The 20,251-nt window shown below is 52.2% G+C and overlaps 1 protein-coding gene across 1 annotated transcript in view; it reads right to left on the bottom strand.

Annotated features, from left to right (window-relative positions):
- Positions 1-20,251, bottom strand: part of Man1c1 (mannosidase alpha class 1C member 1) — a 142,664-nt gene that overhangs the window by 72,268 nt on the left and 50,145 nt on the right. The window contains exon 2 of the mRNA XM_050155642.1: positions 7,352-7,448. Within this exon, the coding sequence (XP_050011599.1) occupies positions 7,352-7,448 (97 nt within the window). The remainder of the gene's footprint in view (positions 1-7,351; positions 7,449-20,251) is intronic.

Below are 20,251 nucleotides of genomic sequence, written 5' to 3'. Positions count from 1 at the left end.
GGTAAAGGTGCTTGCCACCAAGCCTGATTATCTGAGTTCGATCCCTGGAACCCACAGGACGGAGGGAGAGAACAAATTCCTGAAATTTGCTCTCTGACCTCCACATATGTGCCAGGGCATGTGTGCACCCACATACAACCAACCACACGCGTAGGTAAATAAATGTAATCCTTAAAAAACAAAGCATCAGGAACAGAATGCATGTGTGCAAGGAAAACTTCTTGTATGTGTTAGCATGCAGGTGTGTGCACATGTGTGTGAAAGCCAGAGGACAACCTCAGGTGTCTCCGGGTCTGTAGGCACTGTCCACCTTGTTTTCTGAGACAGGGTCTCACTGGCCTGGATCTAGCCAAATAGACTAGGCTGGCTGTCCAGTGACACTCCCTCACCGGATCCGCCTGGCTCTATATCTCCAGTGCTGGGGTTACACACATGCACCACCATGCCCGCGTTTTTACATCACATCTGGGAATCGAACTTGGGTTATTACATACTTTGCTGACCGAGCCATCTCCCCAGACCAGGAAGAAAATCTTAATGTTTGGTGCCGCTCTCTGTGTCTCGAACCCTCCAGCCTCATACAGCATGAAAACCGAGTGCCACAGAGGCCTGCGACTTCGGCTGGTGAATGCCAGGCATGGGATTCGAACCCAGGTGAGTGTCCGCAAACAAACTCTTGAGAGGCAGGGTAGAGACCCAGGGAGACGTGAGATGTGGGGAAGACGGTCTGCTTCACAAACTAGCTAGCTTGCAAAGCCGGCTTCTCGAAAGGGAGCCCCACAGGGAGGAGCTCTCACGTGAACAGACCAGAAGGAATGCGCAGGTGTGTAGGAGAGTGTGATCGGCAAGCAGGAGACACTACTAAGCCACACGCCCTACAGCAAGTGTAGAAATAGCACCGCAGGGCCTGGATTTGTTCACTCCTCAACATCCTATTTGCTCCGTTTACAAGGCAAAGATGATTCTTCTCTCTGCCAAGGCCAAGCACCGCCAGCCGCTGATCTGAAAATCGCACCGTGTTCATTTTGCCTCTCGACTCACTCACGGCTATATATCATCCCCGTGATGGGGACTGGGCTGGATGGGGACTGGGCTGGCAGTTCTATCAGGGAATCCATGGGCAGAGACAGAATCCAATTTGGGGCTTCCACAATCACCCTGGGACTTGGCTTGGAGCTGGGGAAATATTGCTTTGGGCCACACAAACACCTCCATCCTCCACAGTGAAGATTCGGGGAACCAAATTTGCTGAGCAAGCGGGACAGCTACTTTTCCAGGCCTCTCTGTTGATTCTGAGCGCACTTCACAGCAGGAGGTCAAGACCACCACCACTGAAGGGGAAGGAGCCGCCTAGTGAGCAAGGCCCAGCCAGGCTGGGAACAAAGGGGAAATGATCCAGGCAGAGACCATGGCAGGCTGCTCATTCTTTCTACAATACATCAAGAGCCTGCTGCGTGCCAGACACTGCTCTTTCCTGGGTTAGAATTAGAGTCATTATTATTAATTAGCTAGTAGAACGCTGACAGCGGCTGCCATGCGATGAGTGCACGTGGGCAGGTGTTGCACCAGGTGGTTCTCACACGCAGCAGTTGCATTGAATCCTCAGTGGGAGAAGCTGCTGCTGTTGCCATTGCGCAGATGGAGAAACTGAGTGTAGAGAGGTCAAGGGAGCAGCTCTGCGACAGAGGATGAGGATGTGGCAGACCCAAATTTCAAACCCAGGCTGGCCTGACTCTCAGATCCCTGCCCCTTGCTGCTCAGCTCAGCCAGGCTGCAAGTAGGTGTTCCTAAAGTTGCTGGGCAGATTTTCTATGTGGAAGACAAGTCCTTTGAGCCCTAAAAGCTCGGTTCGTATCCAGTAATGACGCCGAGAGACAGGTGATGCGGACCCTAGCCGTGGTGTATAGGGGAATGGGGACCGGAAGACGCATGGCTCCAGCCCTGAGATGGCTTTCTGTTCCATTCCCTACACTGTGTTCGCTGCGGGACAGGGCAGCGTGATAGCTTACTGCTTGGGCTTCAGAGCCCACACTACACCTGGGATTCAGCTATTGCATGTCCTGGAGATTTCTAGTTCTGTTCTCTCACCTGTGAAATGGGGCGACCATGGGGAAGTGACACCTTACAAGGGATTGAGGGGTACACTAGAAAACACAGCTATGGTGTTGGGAGTGATGTGTATGCAGGCTGTGGTGGCCTCTGGACCCCAAATCCCACACTCTTGAAAGGCAGTTCTGAAACTCTGAGAGTATCTATCACTGGTGGTGGTGACCCGGCCACAGTGGCAGGTCACAGGGGACAATCTGGCTAATCTCTGGATGGGTGTAGCCAAGTGCAGTGGCCCGGGATTCCAGCCGCTAGGGTTAATGTGTGCTGTTGTCTCCACCAAGTCCCTTCTCCCCTCTCTGAGCATTCGCTTCCCCAACTCTAAAACAAAGGAATAAACCAGGCAGTGGTGGCGCACGCCTTTAATCCCAGCACTTGGGAGGCAGAGGCAGGTGGATCTCTGTGAGTTCAAGGCCAGCTTGGTCTACAGAGTGAGTTCCAGGACAGACTCCAAAGCTACACAAATAAACCCTGTCTTGAAAAGTAAAAATTAAACAAAACAAAGACGAAAATGAACAGTCACACTATCAAGGGCAGACGACTCTGTCCCATGCATTTCTTTCCGAAGGGCCAAGCTCTCCGTGTGCTGACAGAAAGATGAGCACTCACTGAGTGTCGTCACAGCCAGCCGACGCGGACTGCAGAGAAGGGGGGTTGCCGATCACATGCCCTGGGCACCCCAAACCCTCTACTGGCAAGAGGCTGGTTTACTTTCTGCTGTTTTCCTGTCATGAAATTCTAGGTTGCTGCTCAGATGAGGGGCCAAGAGGTGCAGTGCCCACTGCATTCCTACCAGGGCAATGGGGATGGGGCAGGGGACAGCCCTGTGGTACTTATGTGGGTTTCTGTGCCCAGGGAACTTGGACATGCCCCCTAGGACATGGGAGCAGCAGTTAGACCTCAGGGTTCTTCCTGCGCCATGATCACTGCACTGGACATCTGCAGCATGCTGCCTGTGTGCTGAGCATGCACCATGCTCGAAGTACTGGACATCTGCAGCGCACCGCCTGTGTGCTGCGCATGCGCCATGCTCACAGCCCTGGACACCTGCAGCGTGCCGCCTGTGTGCTGCGCATGTGCATCAGTTTGTGTGCACTACTTCTTCTGAAAACAATTGTTACTGCCTCACCTTGCAGCTGGCCAAACAGGCCCAGTGAAGTTAAGAGACTTGCCCAAGATTACACAGCTAGCAATAGCTGAGTGACATTAAATCCCGGCCCTCTGGCTATGGAGTCCAGGGCCCCCAGGGAACTTCTCTGTCCCCAGGTTCTAGCAGTGGGTATTAGTAGCTGGCCTCTTCTACAGGCAGAGAGACTGGGCCTCTGTGAGCCAAGCCACTTACTTTACGAATGGTGACTGCCAACCTGTGCTGGCTCTTCTGCCCCTGTACCACGCACTGCCCCAGTCTGAGGACTGACCTCTGTGGCAGGAGCAGGAAGACCTACAGCCCAAGAGCCTCCTCGGTGCTTGGGGGTGGATCCTGGGCGTATCTCCTTATTAATTACCAGGGACAGAGCCAGCAAGATGACTCACTGGGCAAAGGTACCCATCAGCAAGCCTGTCAATGGGTGTTCAAGCCTCAGGACCCACACTTAGGAGACTCCTTTGACCTCCACCTCTTACACACACAAAATACACAAAATAATTATAATCCCCACAGGCTCAGGAAACTGAGCCCATGCCCATTCCGTGGAGAGCCACAGAAGCTTAGCTGGACCTACAGTCCATGTGCCTCTACCATCCAGCCGCACAGTAGGGGTCCCACATGGAGAACTTACAGAGGAAGGGAAAGGCCAAGAGCGGGCTGTCTTCTCTGGTGGCCTTGGGCGTGTCTTCCGATGGGGCCTGCTGAGCCGGATGTGGATGAGGACAAGCTACAAGCTACTGGGACGGTGGAATGCCCAGTTCACAAAAACTGTCCTCAGCAAGAGGATCTGCCCTTGGGGCAAAAACAGCTTTGATGAAGGACGGGACAGCATGGGGTTGTTGGCATGGTGAGGGGCCACACACGGAGACCTGAGAGTCCAGGCTCAGAACAGTGACCCCTGTCACCATAGCTCCTACAGATCTTGGCAAAGGGAGGCACTGGTGTGGTCTCAGGACCCTCCCCATATGCAGGCACACAGTGTGGTCCCCAGGAACGGGCTGTGGGAGCCCATCCCATCTGAGCACTGCACACATGGGTGCTGGGCAGGGTCTCCCTGTAAGTCTCATTCAGTCAGGCAGGGCAGGGTGAGTCTGTCTATTCCTGCCTACCCCGGGGCATCTTGTGTCTATAGGGCCCAGCCTACTTGAGGTCACTGGTGATGGCAGAGGCCACCCAACAGCCGCTCCCCACTCCTCCCTGGGCCAGGAAAGAAGCAGGAGTGTGGGACAGAACAGGGCAGCTGCTCCTACCTCTGGGACCCTCTCCCTGGACCCAGGAGTGCTCTCATGGACTCTGAATTCTGAGATCTGTCACCACTGCCGGGGCTCTGAGACAGGCAGGCGCAGGCTGTGTTCAGAGCCACCTGTGGCCCCAACTCCCAGAAACAGATACAGGAAACATACTAGCCAAGGAGCTCTCAACCAGGAAGCAGGGACGCCTGAGTGTGAACCTAGGTCTGTCTGACTCCAGGATTTCAGACCAATAAGTGTGATTTACAGCACTGTCTAATGGTTCCCTCTACCTGTCCCTTTCTGAAGACCCTGGACAGGCCCCAGGAGAGGGCCAGGAAAGGGGAGCCCCTTGAGTTCCAGGCGGCTGACCCCAGGCCCAGCACCCAACAGTGTGGAGAGTGAAAGAGTAAATGGATCAAAGCAGCTTCCTGTCTGCTGTCCTACACCTTTCCCCCCCCCCCCCCGGCCACCAGGGCACCCTGGGGGGCATGTTTACGCCAGGAGTGCCGTGGGGACCGGGCAATGGGTTCCTCGGGCCTCCACCTAGGATCAGGATGTCCAAGGGACCTCAGAACTCATCGCAGGCTTGCTGGGTCAACTGCCGCACTCCCTCCCAACACATGGTCCTTCAGGTACTCAGACACGCTCCCACGGATGTCCTCACAGAGGCCCAGGACAAAAGGTGTACCACCTGGAGCCCAGAGAGGTTAAGTGACTTGGGCACAGCCACAGCTAAGGACGGAGGGAGGATTCGCACCCAGGTCTTCTTGAGGGATTTATTCTTTCTATCCTTTCGGGATGATTCGCACCCAGGTCTTCTTGAGGGATTTATTCTTTCTATCCTTTCAGGAGCCCAGGGCTCTCCCTTACTAGATAAAGTCCTGAAGGGCTGTGATTTAAATCCTAGGCTCTGAGCCAGATGGTGAGGGCACACACCTTTAATCCCAACATGCATGGATCTCTATGAGTTTGAGGCCAGCATGGTCTACAGAGCGAGTTCCAAGAAAACCAGAGCTACACAGAGAAACCCTGTCTCAAACATAAACAAATAAACAAGTGACTGAGTAAATAAATAAATCTGTCACTTTGGGCCAGACTTAGCCCAGTCCCTCCTAGAAGTGCTTCCTGCAAAACCTGAGCCATAGCTGGGTCTACACTGAGCAGTTTCAAGCCCCACGGTCAACACCAGTTCCCCTTTATGGAGAAGAGAGGAGGACGATTTAAACCACTAGCATCCTTTCCTATGAGCTGGGCAGACTGTCATCCAGCCACTCGGGAAGCTGAGGCGGGAGAACTGTTTAGGCTCAGGAGTTCACCATATCGAGAACCATCTCAAATATGTATTATTATCATTATTATTGTTTTGTTTTTTGAGACAGGGTCTTTCTATGTAACCCTGGTTGTGCTAGAACTCACTATGAAGGCAAGACTGGTCCCAAACTCATAGAGATGTGCCTGCCTGTGCCTCCCAAGTGCTAGGATTAAAAGTATACGCCACCACGCCTGACTCAAATATTTTTTAAAAATTAATACAAACATTCTGTGACAGTTAATCTTCCCCATCAACTTGGCTGGATTTAAGAATCACAAAGAGACACACGTCTGGGTGTGACTTGTGACACAGACTGAATCGAAAAGTTGAGCACCAAATTCACTTCTCTCTGCGTCCTTGCTATGAAAACCATGACAACAGCCACCTCACATGCCTGCCCTGCGCCTTCTCCACCACGATGGACTGTGCTCCCTAAAACTGTGAGCCAAACAAACGCTCTCTTCCTTAAGTTGATTTTGTCAGATATTTGGCCGCAGAAAGGAGAAAAGCAACCAACACATATTATTTGTCATTTACAGAAATACTTACAATTTACCCTAAGCCCCTCCCACAGAGTCAAAACTGTGTAGACAGGATAAATGCACAGGAGGAAAAACTGGAAGGACATGGTCAAAGATGTCAACAGTGGCTACATTTACAAGAAAGATCAACTTTAATCTCTTCACTTACTTTGCCCACTTTTGTAATTTTTGAATCCCCTCTCCTCCCACATTTACAATGGCCTAAGGCTGTTCAAATCCACGTCCTTTTCTCCTGCGACAGAGGTGACTCATCTGGACAGGCTAAGAGCCTCCAGCACTGACTGCAGGAGGAGGATGTGCGTCTGGGGCGTGTCTCCTAAACACCAACCCTGACCCTGGGAGCTCCACACACAGGCCCCGGTCTCGGGTATCCAACCACCCTTCAGGTTTCCCTGGGGATTTCCAGCTCAGGCCTGCTTCTCTAGATCCAACTCCAGCAACCTGTATTCCTCGGGAGTGAGGGCCAGTGGGTATGGTGCCTCCTTTATCTGGTCCAGCATAGCATCCTTCCCTAAAGGAAGGAGATGGCTAGGCTGTCCAGAGCATCTTCTCTCTGGAACGACATTTGGACAAGGAGGCTGGGCTTGCAGCCTTTAGGAGATGTACCAAAGGGTTCTGGGTCCAGAGAACATTATAGCAGGGAGGTGGCACAGCCAGAGGGCTGCCGGAGAAACACAAGGGACATGTGTCCTATCTGCTGTCACCAGGCAACATGAACGACACCCCGGAATTTAATCTAAAGGCAGCCTGAACACAAACTACTCTGTGGGGCAATGCCATCTCTCACCACCCCCCAGTAAAGTGAATTTACCCACTCTTCTGCGTTCACATCACCAAACCCTATCCCCTCACCATCCTCACCATCCTCACCATCCCAAGCTCAGACGCAAGGCTGTATGAGCGGGCAGACGCACTTGGGTCCTCCGAGTCCAGAAAAGCTTGGAAAGCCCAGAGAAGGGCAGACCAAAGGGGAGGTGCACTCAGCGCCCCCCGGGGGTCTGTGTCAACTCACCAAACATGCTGCCCTCGTAGCCGTCCTTTGTGAGTGGCCGGAGTTCGTTCTTGCCCATCGCATAACGGCGGTAATTCTGCCACGCAAACCGCATCATCTGCGGGAAAGAGCAGGGGACCAGACCCCGGTGAGCTGGCGGCCAGTGGTGCCCTCCATACCCTCTGCCAAGGTCTCAGCCTGATTTCATTCCCAACCAGAGCTGCCTGGAAAGCCGTTCCCCTCCAGTCACTTCACACACCAAAGATCATCCAGAGGTTTCCCAGAAGGAACCCGGACCACCTCCTAGGCGTTGAGTGTGGCTCACTGGTAGGGCCCTGCCCATCGTGTCCGAGGTCCTCCTTTTGGTCCCCAGTACTGAGGAGGAAAAAAATAAAGGCCGCCTCTTCCATGTAGCCTTCCCTGCTCTGCCCTGGCTTGAGGTAATCCTCTCAAGGGAAGAGAAAGTACATACTGACCCAGGGCGCGTGCCTGTCTCAGTTGAACAGAAAGATAGCCTCCCTCCCCTTCCTCCTGACAAAGTACTGTGAATCACTCTCTATGCATAAGGAGCTGGGTCAGAAGTGGGGTGACCTGGCCAAACTGTGCCAGTGGTTTATTGACAGGGCTGGGAATGGAATCCACACTCTGGTTCAGGAGTGTCGGGTCTGTCCCTTTGAAGACACGAGAGTCTCTATGGACGGTGCTGACCTACCCTAGGCATCATGGGCTCCCCTGGACCCAACTGGTCACTGATGTTTGTGATTTTTATGGCCGTGGATTAGGAGCTCCTTGAAACCAGAAACTATACCTGCCTGGCCTCAGTTTCCCCGACAGAACCCAGCCCAGGACAGTATACACTATCAGAGTGCCTAAGAACCATCACTATTCGCAAGAGTCTCTAGATAGATGAGAGCTTTGCCAATCCCCCAGGAGGGTGGGCGTTTGCTCCCTAGATGCCCTTAGCCCTGTAAGCTGAGGGACACGCAGTGGCAGTCGGTGCCCACCCTGCTTCCTCCTCCCCAGTCTCCCTCTTACCCTGTGCCTGGCAGGGTGCAGGAGGGCGGTGACAGTGGGAATGGGGCAAGGATCAGGACTAGCAGGAGGCACAAGTAGCTGGGAGAGCAAAGGAGTAGACAGAGCTCGGGGCTTGAGTTCTAACCCCGCCTCTGCCACCATCCCCCTGCCGGGCATGCTACTCCCTGTGCGGAGTCTGCTTTAACAATGCAGCCACCATCCAGAAGGGTTCAGCGACAAGAAAGAAGTGGAAATACCTGCGGCCAATGGCAGAGATTGACAGACACCAGCTTTCCTCTGTGGTGATACAGAGGATCCCCCCTGTAGCACACAGGTGAACTTCCTCTACCCAAAATGCTTGGAACCAGAGCATTCTGGAGTTCAGATTTTTTCTCAGTATTTCAAATATCTGCATATATATTATGAACGATCTTGGAAAGGGACCCACGTTGAAATGGGAAATTTGCGTTCCTCTGTATACCTTAGGCATGTGGCCGGAAGGTAATTTTACACAGCACCTTTACTGCATCTGTATCTCATGGAGCCAGGTGTGGAGGTTTCCATCTGTGAAGTCATGCTGTCTCCCCCAAAATTTCAGAGTGTGGATCACTTTCGGATTTCTTTAAAGTCTATTTATTTTAATTTATGTTATGGGTGTTTTGCCTGCATCTATGTACATGTAACAAGTTTATCCTGGTGCCTGCAGAGGATACAGAGGGTGGCAGATTCCCTGGAATGAGTTACTGCTGCCATGTAGGGATTGGGAACTGAACCCAGGTCCTCCGGAAGAGCAACAAATGCTCTTAACCCCTGAGCCACCTCTCCAGTCCAGTCCAGTACTTGGGTAGCTTTTTGCCTTTTGGTATTTATTTATTTACTTACTTATTTTGTGACACAGCCTTACTCTATGGCTCTGTCTGACCTCAAATTTGCTACATAGACCACATTGTCCTCAAATTCACAGAGATCCACCTGCCTCTGCCTCTGCCTCCCAAATGCTGGAATTAAAGGTGTGCGCCACCACATCCGGCTTTTGTTTAGGACTTTCTTTTTCTTTTTTCAAGACAGGGTTTCTCTGTGTAACAGCCCTGGCTGCCCTGGCACTCGCTCTGACGACCAGACTGGCCTTGTCAAACTCACAGAGATCCGCCTGTCTCTGCCTCCCGAGTGCTGAGATTAAAGATGTGTGCCACCACCCGGATCCTTTTGGAGTTTTTTAAATTAAAGGTATTTGATCCATAGTGTATGTGTGTGTTTGCTTGTTTCTTGAGGCAGGGTCTCATGTAGCCCGGGCTAGCCTCTAGCCTACTACATCTCCAAAGAGAAACTTAAATTCTGATCCTCTTGTCTCCACCTCTCATGTTTTTCAGGGGATGGAACCGGGGCCTCCTGCGTGTTAGGCGAGGACTTTACCAGTTGAGTCACATCTGAAACCCTTCATCCAGGGCTTGTTGGTTTCTACTTCTCAGTGTTTCCAAACACTGCTGGGCCTTGCTTTACTCTGCCCTGGGTTTCCTGCTGCAGCGCCTCTCTCTGCAGCAAGCTGTGCTGCATTCCCCATGCTCAGCCATCTTCCTGGTCCCCAGACTTGAAGTGAGCTCCTCTGGTAATCGTTGCTGCTGTGACCAAAATCCACAGGGGAGCGGCCTCACCAAAGTGTGGCCTGGACTTTCAATGCAGGATGCTCTAGCGCCATGTCCCCATGTCACAAATGGTAAAATTGAGGCTCTGAGGTGGGAAGTGATCAGGGATGCACAGCTAGCCAGATTGGAACCCTTTGGTCTCCCCAGAGCAGCGGGCCCCATCATACATAGTCACTGTGGGGCCTCCAGCTCCCATGGCCTATGCCAATGTCATGGCGGTACATGGCAAGAACTCGGCCTGCCTCCATTCCTCTGTTATTTTCTACTTATCTCGAATTGGCAATAGCGGAGAATAATTGCTGGGTATGTGTGTGGAGGGAGAATAGAGTCCTCCCTCCCTCTCTCCTATGAACTCCTCCCCGCCCCCGCCATTGCAATTGGCAGTGGGGTAGAAGGCAGAAACAGGATCTCAGAACACAAACCATGGAAAGGCTGGAGCCGAGGTGTGAGGGCTGCCACACCCTGCCCTGAACCCACTCTTACTTAGTAAGCGGCCAGTGTACCAGTGTATAGGAGTTATGGGGATCACAGGTGTCTACCGTCTCACAAGAGCTGTCCCCTCTGGGCAGTGGCCTGTTTGTCCTCACAGCCAGCCACATCGGTGGAGGACGACAGAGGTGGCCAAAGGCACAAATGATCCCTGTGTCATCCGGGCCCCTACGTGCAAACCCTCAAACACACAGGCGTTGCCCCTCAGGCCCAGAGGCTTGGGTACCCGATGCGCATGCACACACCTAGCACGTGTCTGCTAGGCCTGGGCGTGGGCTGCAGTGTGAGCGGTGCTGTGGAGGCAATGTTCTCCCAGCCTCGCCCTCTCCCCCTGCCGCTGCCGTCTCCCTCCCCGTCCCAGCTGAAGGTTGTGTGTGCAGGGTTCTGCTCTTCCAGCCCCACCCGAGTCAGCCCACGTCCCAGACAGCATCAGTGTTCAAGGCCAGCCTGGGCTGCATGAGACCCTGACTCAAAAACCAACCAAGCAAACAGGTACCTGGGTGTCCGGGGTCAAGCTTTTTCCCCTTCTGCTTTCGATTTAGCCCTTGCTGCACACCCCCACTGCCTAAACACTGGCACATGGGAGAGACTCGTTAAATACTTAGGTAATCAATGAATGAAAGAGCAAGCCGGGCGGTGGTGGCGCAGCCTTTAATCCCAGCACTCTGGAGGCAGAGGCAGGCGGATCTCTGTGAGTTCGAGGCCAGCCTGGTCTACAAGAGCTAGTGCCAGGACAGGCTCCAAAGCTACAGAGAAACCCTGTCTCGAAAAAACTTAAAAAAAAAAAAAAAAAAGAGCAAATAGGAAAACTGGCCTTACAGCCTAACCCAGGGCTAGGAGGCCTTATGCGGACCCCACGACACAGATGGGACCCAGCCACTGAGTAAGGGCTGCTCCCAACAGTCTTCAGAGGAGCTTACTGGGCCCCAAATGCCTAGACAGACATATAGGGACACAAAGGGCACACGAAGAGACTTGTTCAAAGGCATAAACCGTAGCCGTGTGATCCCCAGGCCCCAAAGACCTCGGAGGTCACTCAGGCTCCCTCCTGTCTCACTCGTGTTCCCCAGCAGAACATCTCTCCTTGGATACGGATGCCCGCAGTGATGGAGGGCTCACCCATCAACTGCAGAACGTCACAAGTCCTTCCTGAATCCATCAATTCTATTGTCCCCTAGTGCCCAGAGGGAAGCATCAGCTTCCACACCACACACGCACACTTTGGGGACCCTGGCTGAACGGCCCTGCTCTGTCAACAGGAGGCGCATCACTAACCTCTGAATCCCCCACTGTGAGCCACAGCACCGTCTGTGACCACACACCTTCCCACACTACATGCTCCTGGGGTACCCGTGACTTAATCACCCCGTTTGTGTGAAGAGCAGAAGCAGCATCACCTGCCCAGGCCCCCCTGCAGCTGTGGATCTGCCCTTTGACCCTGGTGACTCCCGGGTCACTGGGCTCTGCCTGCCATCCCACACTGTCCAGATCTTTGCGGGACCTGCTCTGACAAGGCAGCTCCGTGTCTGTCTTCTCTGAGCAATGGGCGAACTTGGATTAGGTGGGCTGACGTCTGTGTGCAACCCAGCTTTGGGGTGTAAGTGTAAATGGCTGGGGGCAGGAATCACCAGAGCCTTACTCTTGGGTCTAGTACCACGCACTGACCACTACTAGCCAAGAGCTCACGAGGCTGTCAGCAAAACCCATCTTCCCTGAGAAGCCTGTGAAAGGCTAAAATGCAGACATTGGCCCCAGTATAGCAAATGCTTTTTTTTTTTTTTTTTTTAAAGAAAATAAGGGGTTTGGGCTGGCAGGACTCTTCTTGGAGAACTCATTTTGGCTGCCTCTGATCATTCCTCTTCGTCCTAAACGCTTACAAATCGCCAACTGCAGGCCCCGTTAGTCCCATCAGGATGGCTATATGCAGAAAGATGACAATATAATCTCTGGCAAGGATGCGGGGGAACGGAAGGCCTCAGCAGTGCCGGGTGGTTCTGGAGACGGCACAGCAGCTCTGGAGGGTTCAGCAGGGAACGTTTCCACGAGGAATATTCTAGCTTCTTTTTCTGTTGTGATACACACTGTGACCTAAAGCAGCCTGGGGAGGAAAAGGTTTGTTTGTCTTTCAGTGCACATCACAGTCTATCGCTTAGGGAAGTTGAGGCAGGAGCCTGGAGCAGAACCCACGAGACATGCTGTGGGTTCTCACTCACTCTGGTCCCAGCTCAGCCAGCTTTCTTATACAGCCCAGGACCACCCCTGCCTAGGAACAGTGCTGCCCACAGTGGGCTGGGCCCTCCCACATCAATCAACAGTCACAAGAAATCCACAGAGACAGGACCACAGGCCACAGTGATGTAGGCAAGTCCACCACTGAGACACTCTTGCTAGGCAACTCGTGAAGAAGAGAAGAGAGTTAGCATTTTACCCTGAGACTCTGATCACAGTAAAATGGCTATTCAAAAATTTCCTCCTCAGAAAGGTCTATTTCCAAGGTTGGACCTCAGCCAACCCCTGGGAAGGTGGATTTCTAGAGTGTTCCACCACCGACTGATTGATAAGGAGACCCGCTGAACTGAGACAAGACAAACACACTTACACGGAGCACCGGCTTTTCTGCTGGGGGCCCTGGATTTCAGTCTATGTTAGGCAGAGGTACTGACGTGACCAGTCTCTAAGGAGTGTGCATGTGACAGTCCCTTCCTCAGTCCCAATCTCATGCTGTAGGTGCATCCTATGCAGCTTCGCTGGGAGGGGACCCTAGACACCTGCACTGGTTACCCCCAGACTGCTGCCCCTGCATTTGCTTCTCAGTTCACTTTGCTGCGTGTCTCTTGCTTTAATAAATCACGGTTGTGAGCAAGACCATGCACCCAGTCCAACCATGAGACCGTCTACTGAACCACTGAAGCCAGGAGTCATCTTGAGGGCCCCGACACAAACAGAATTTAAACACAATGTCCTAGTTAGTGTAAGCTGTCAACTTGACACAGCTCTAAAGTCTACTGAGGGAGTCTCAATTGACAGACTGCCCAGATCAGACTGGGCTGTGGCCACGTCTGTCAGAATGATCTTCAAGGATGTGTTAAAGCCCAGCCCACGATGGGCAGCACCACCCCTAGATTGGTGGTCCTGGGCTGTACAATGAAGCTAGCTGAGCTCGATGCCAAGGAGTGAGCCAGTAAGCAGCCTTCCTCCATGGCTTCTGCTTCAGTTCCTGCCCTGATTTCCCTCATTGACGGGCTGTGACCTGGAAGTGTAAGCCAGATAAACCCTTTCCTCCCTGAGTTGCCGTGGTTGTCATGCAACAGAAGAAAACTAGAACACGTAGATCCACACAGAAGCTTGGGTACAAATGCTCAGGGCAGCACTATTTCCAACAGCCAAAAGGTGGAAATAAACCGAATGCTAATGAAGTGGTGGACGATCCACAAGCTGTGGTCTATCCATTCAAAAGAATATGGAGCCGGGCGGTGATGGCACGTGCCTTTAATCCCAGCACTTGGGAGGCAGAGGCAGGTGGATTTCTGTGAGTCTGAGGCCAGCCTGGTCTACAAGAGCAAGCTCCAGGACAGGTTCCAAAGCTACTGAGAAACTCTGTCTTGAAAAACAAAACAAACAAAAAAATTGAGTGGTTATAAAAAGGAAGAAATGCAGCAATACGGACAAGGCTTGAACCCCTACATTAAGGAAAAGAACCAGGCACAAAAATGCCACTTAGTGTATGATTCTATTTAAGAGTGATGTCCAGAAGGAAACCTAGTAACAAAGTAGAATACTGGTTGCTGAGGATGAGGGAGGGGGAGGAAAGAGGACTGCCAATGGAGGTCAGAAGTCAACACTGAGTGTCTTCCCACAGGGTTCTCTAAGACCGGGTCTCTTAACTGGGCTCACCAGTTTAGCTGGGATGGATGGCCAACAGGCCCCAGGGATCCTTCTGCCTCCTTCCTACCGAGTGCTGACTACAGACACATGTCACCGCTAACAATCTGCCTTCAGGTCCCCACACTTGCAACATAAGCACTTTACCCATGAGCCCTCCCCAGCCCCATGATATACTTTTTATAGATGGTCTATGTTATGTGAGAATTATGTCTTAATAAAGCTGTTAATAATTTATAGGAGGGGGAAGAGAGGGAGGGAGGGAGGGAGAGAGGGAGGAAGGGAAGAAGGGAAGAAGAGAGACAGAGGATGCATGCACTAGGGAATCTTGCCAAAGGTCAATGCCATCGTCACTAAATGTCTTGTCGTGTGGAATTCTATTTCCCAACACAGGAGAATTCACGGTAGAACACTCCCCTTGCCAGCCACCCTGCAGATCTTCCCACCCCAGGGCCTCCCCAGCCTGGCTGACTTTTCACCAAACACAGCCTGTCCTAGAGAAGACAGAGTCCAGTACACAAGTGGGAACCAAAGAGTGCCATGTTCAAAGGGACTGTCCATTCCTCTTCGTTTTCATTTTAACCAGAGGCTCCTTTTACAGTTCAGAACACTTTCCAGACGGTCCCTGGGCGCCTGCTTCGTCCCCTCTCCTCCCACTTATAGGCTGCTCCTTCCTCTGGGCTTAGTTCTGTGCCCTCAACATCCCCTTCAGCACACATCTCTTGCTATGGTTTGGATATGGTTTGTCCCCAGTGTAACAGAATTGTGAGGCGTGGCACCCCTGAGCCACGAGGGCCGACTAGAGGTGACCAGATCTGGGGCATAACACTGGGAAAGGATTAATGAAGGTCTTGCTGGAGGAGGATGGGTCACACTGGATGGAACTGGCTGCTAAGAAGGAGGATCACACCTTTAGTCCCAGCACTCAGGAGGCAGAGGCAGGAGGATCTCTGTGAGTTTGAGGCCAGCCTGGTCTACAGAGGGAGTTCAAAGACAGCCAGGGCTACACAGAGAAACCCTGTCTCAAAAAAACAAGCAAACAAAAATAAAAAAAAAAAAAAAAAAAACTCCCCAAAAAAGAATGAAAGAAAAGGAAAAAAAGAAAAAAACAAAGAAAAAGAAAGAGGATTGCTTTAGATTCTTGTCAGATTACTTCAGATTCTTGTCTCGTTCCACATCCACACTTCCCCTTCCTGCTCCTCCATGGTGTGTGTCCGCAGTGTGGAGTGTAACATATTACTCTTGCACTCCACAACTGTGAGCCAAATTGATTGGTTTTTTTCTCTTTAAAACATCCACTGCAGACATCTTGTTATAGCAGCACAGAGAAGACAATGGCATTTTTATAGATAATTAAAAAAAATAAGGTTGATGCTTATCTATGCGCCTGTTTCTATTCAATACAGGAGAAGTACGCATGCCAAGTGGTCAGCACTCGGGAGGCAGAGGCATGTGGATCTCTGAGTTGGAGGCACAGCCAGGGCTACACAGAGGAACTCTGTCTCAAAAACAAACAAACAAACAACAAGCCACACATACACCAAAACAAAAAGCAGATCAGGACAGAGGCAGAGGGGGAGTTTAACACAGACTTAACATAGAAAAGTAGACAGAAGGAAAACAATTACCCATCATTCCATCTGACTACACTCCTAATCTGTATCTTGTTGTTCCCTGTGAATATGACATGAACACACTGTGTTATGACAGAAGCTTCCTAAACACAACTCCTAATAACTATGTAACAGCCGGAACAGAGCCACCAACTCTTACTTCATCTTCCTGCCCAACCGTAGACATGTCTGTGACTTCTAGTCTGAAAGGTGATGCTACGGCGTACATGTTTATGCACAAAATATTTCAGACACTTTCCTTCATCCATAGCCTCATTATCTAGGGAACAAATGAGAAGTTATCAGCATGTGAGGGGGTTGTGAAAAGTGACAATTGGGGCGGCTGGGGCGGTGGCTCTGTCGGGTGAAGCGCCTACTGAACACGCATAAGGACTTAAGTTCATCACTCTGGCACCCATGGGGAAAGCTGGACCCAGTGGTGCGTGCTTCCAACCCCAGCACTAGGCAGAGCCCCTGGGCCTCACTGACCAGCCCAGCTGGCCAAAACAGCAGGCTCCAGGGTCAGTGAGAGACCCTGTCTCCAAAGATTAGATGGAGGGGCTAGAGAGATGGCTTAGCAGTTCAGAGTGCTTGCTGCTGGTGGAGAGAAGCCAAGTTCAGCTTCCCGTCCCCAAGTCGGGCAGCTCACAACGGCCTGTAATTGTGGCTCCAGAGGATCTGACATCTCTGACCTCAGTGGGTATCAGTACTCACATGCGCGCACACAGACACACACACACACACACTTAAAAAGAAAATACTAACTTTAAAATTAGATGGAGAGCATAAGGAGGATGCTTGACATCGCTCTCAGGCCTCCACATATGCATGGACAGGCACATGCACACACATACATAACACGTGTGCACACACATGCACACATGCACACATGCGCACGTGCACACACACAAAAGACTAAAGCAAATAGCTTATTTGCTCAATAGTATATAAAACTTGCCTGAGCCAGATGTGGTGGCTCACACCCGTAATACCAGCACTCATGAGGTGGAGACAGGTAACCCTGTAATTCAAGGCTAGTAACACATCAGACCAATTCAAATGTAGGGATGCCAACAGGGTCATGGGAGGCCCTGGGCTATAGGATGAGACCAAGGTCCTGCCCGTTGTGGGTGGGGCTACCCCTGGCTGGTGGCCCTGCATGCTTTAAGAAAGCAGGCTGAGCAAGGCATGGGGAACAAGACAGGAAGCAGCAGGCAGCAGCCCTCCATGGCCTCTGCATCAGCTCCTTCTCCAGGTTCCCATCGTGACTTCCCTCCGTGACCGAGTGGCATCTGAGAGCTGTAAGCTGAAATAAGCCCATTCCTCCCTGAGTTGCTTTGGTCATGGTGTTTCATGCCAGCTATAGAAACTGTTAACTAACACATGGCCCAAGACACAATCTATCCCTGCAGTCACATTTCATAAGAACTATGTGCGACCCGGAGAAGTGACCTGCCCAGCCAGGACATGAAGGTTACGGCGAGACAAATAACTGAGGTTGAGACAGCCTGGGATACAGCAGATGTTCATATCAGACCCAAGCATAGGCAATCACCATTTGTGCATGTGTGTGCAGACACACACACACACACACACACACACACACACACACACACGACAGAGCATGGCTTTCGCGAGCCTCCAGAAGCCTCGTTTCCATTCAGAGACCACCTATCAACAGACCCCAGAGCCTTCTCTTCACCTGAGCCCATGAGCGTGGAGAGAAAAGCACCAGCATAGTCATGGCAGAGCAAGAGTCAGACCCCAAGATGTCTCTAGCTCTTGTCCAGCGACACAAGTTCCTGTCCCCCTGAGCACACAGGCCACGACTCAAGGCCATGTGAATGGCCCTGCTGAGGAGCGGGCTCACACATCACTGTGCTAGAAGTTTTTAGGACTTTCTCCTGCGGAAAAGCAGCTCTACTGTCTCAGAGGGCGTGGATGCCCACACCACCGAGGAGCTCGGAACAACCCTCACCAGAGAAAAGAAGTCTGTGAGCAAGAGGAGACACACCCAGTGACGGCTTCTGAGGAGGAAAGGACACCATGTTTGGGACAGAAGTTCCGGGGGCCATTAGGGAAGGACAGGCGAGCATGGTGACCTATCTGTTCTAAGATTCTCTCAGACTAGAGAGACGGACGGCTCAGCTTATAAAGGGCTTGCCCGAAAGTGTAAGTTCTGTCTCCCAGAACTCATAAAAAAGCTGGGCAGGGGACAGTGAAGTGCTAGGGACAGAGAGAAATGGAGTCTGGGAGCTCACGGGCCAGCAAGCTTGTCCCAGCTATGACTTCCACTGCAGTAAGACACTGTTTTAGAAAGAGAGAAAGGAAGGAAGGGAGGAAGGGAAGAAGGGAGGGAGGGAGGGAGGGGGGGGGGGGGGGGGGGGGGGGGGGGGGGGGGGGGGGGGGGGGGGGGGGGGGGGGGGGGGGGGGGGGGGGGGGGGGGGGGGGGGGGGGGGGGGGGGGGGGGGGGGGAGGGAGAAGTGGCACACACATGTACTACCGGCAGGCACCTGCAGACACGCATGCACACAGACTCGCATGCACACTGGCTCATAGCAGTGGCTCATAGCTGCTCGCTCCCAAGCTAAGAAGGGTTTCCTAGTCATTCAAGACCACAATGGGCATCCTGACTACAGACTTTACTGGCACCCAGCAGTGACACCAGCCCCATCTGTAGGGCCAGGAGGAAAGGGTTTGGTCTCTAATGACATGGTGATCCAATGATTGCAAGCACAGATTGGAGCTGTGGGTAGTGGTGGCTTCTCCCCACTTTTGTGCAGCTTAAGAGACCAGCTGCCGGCTAGACGCCCAGGAGCCATTCCTGCTGGCTCATTTTCTTTTAAATAATTATTTACTTTTAAATTATATTTCTATGTATGTAAGTGCACACAGGTAGGGGCACACATGTCCTAACACACATGTGGAGATCAAAGAACAACTTGATCTCTCCACGGTGTGGGTCTTAGGCATTGAACTTAAATCGTCACACCTGGCAGCAAGCCTCTCTACCCAGTGAGCCATCTCCAGCCCTTTCTTTCTTTCTTTCTTTCTTTCTTTCTTTCTTTCTTTCTTTCTTTCTTCCTTCCTTCCTTCCTTCCTTCCTTCCTTCCTTTCTTTCTTTCTTTCTTTCTTTTTCAGACAGAGCTTTATTCTGTAGCCAGAGCTAATTTAACACTCACTACATCAGCCAGGCAGTGGTGGCACACATCTTTAATCCCAGTACTCAGGGGGAAGCAGAGACAGGAGGATCTCTGTGAGTTCAAGGCCAATCTGGTCTACAGAGCAAGTTCCAGAACAGCCAAGGCTGTTATTCACTCAGACTGGTCCCATTCTTGCACCTATCCTCCTGCCTCATCCTCCCAAGCCCTGAGATCATAGGCATGAGCCACCATGCCTGGCTGGCACCTGTTGACCTAGCCAGGCTGTGGGTGCAGCATGGGAACCAACACATGACCGCTTCTCACGGTCAGGTTTGCTTTGGCTGCTCAGGGGCAGAGACAGGAAACGGCAAGTAGTGGCTGTGATGGACCTGCCTGTGGCCAATCAAGGCCCACCGGGGGACCTGGACCCGAGCCTCTGGAGCTCACCCAACTCACCCAAGCAGCATGGCTGAGTGTGGTCTTAGAGAAGAGAACTCCTTGCCACCCCAAGTATGGTCTGGCGCCTGCAACTGGACACATCACAAGCTGGGACGCCCTGGACACCACCCCAGACCTGCAGAGGTCTACCAGGCTACTCTCGAGCTCTACCGCTATTGGCTGTGTGCTCTTGCTGGAGGGGAAAGTGTGCACTGCGGGGGGGGGGGGGACAACAACGCAGGTGAAGTGCTTAGCACGGGGTGGCTTGTCTACGTGCCCAATAAGAAGCCGTGGCAGGAGATTACATCCTGCTAATTATCCACTGAGCATCTCCCCACCCACAAGCCGCATCAGAATCCCCAATGAGCCCCTTCACGGGCCTCCAAAGCCATTCTCCACACTGGAGCTGAAGCGGTTATTTGAAATGCAAATTTATGCCTAGCTCCAAGTTACCCCAACACACTTAAAACACTTTCATCAGACAGAAAAAGCAAACTCCTTAATGAAGCCATCAAGCCCAAGTCCCGCCCACTCAAGACTCCTGTCAATTCCTCCTTCCTGATTCTGTCAGCTCCAGTCCTCAAACATCCTTCCCCCACTGCCACAGGACCTTTGCATGTGATCTACACTCCCTAGGAACCATCCCTCCCTCTTTTCTGCCTTGTGAATTCCACTGTTGTTGGCTCTCAGCTTGGCACG

The sequence above is a fragment of the Alexandromys fortis genome, unplaced genomic scaffold (genome assembly GCF_014885135.2).
Source record: "Alexandromys fortis isolate MF-2015 unplaced genomic scaffold, M_Fortis_MF-2015_v1.1 scaffold_26, whole genome shotgun sequence".
Classification (NCBI taxonomy): Eukaryota; Metazoa; Chordata; class Mammalia; order Rodentia; family Cricetidae; genus Alexandromys; species Alexandromys fortis.
Note: the sequence above shows the minus strand (reverse complement) of the source record. Positions and strands in the feature narration are given on the sequence as shown.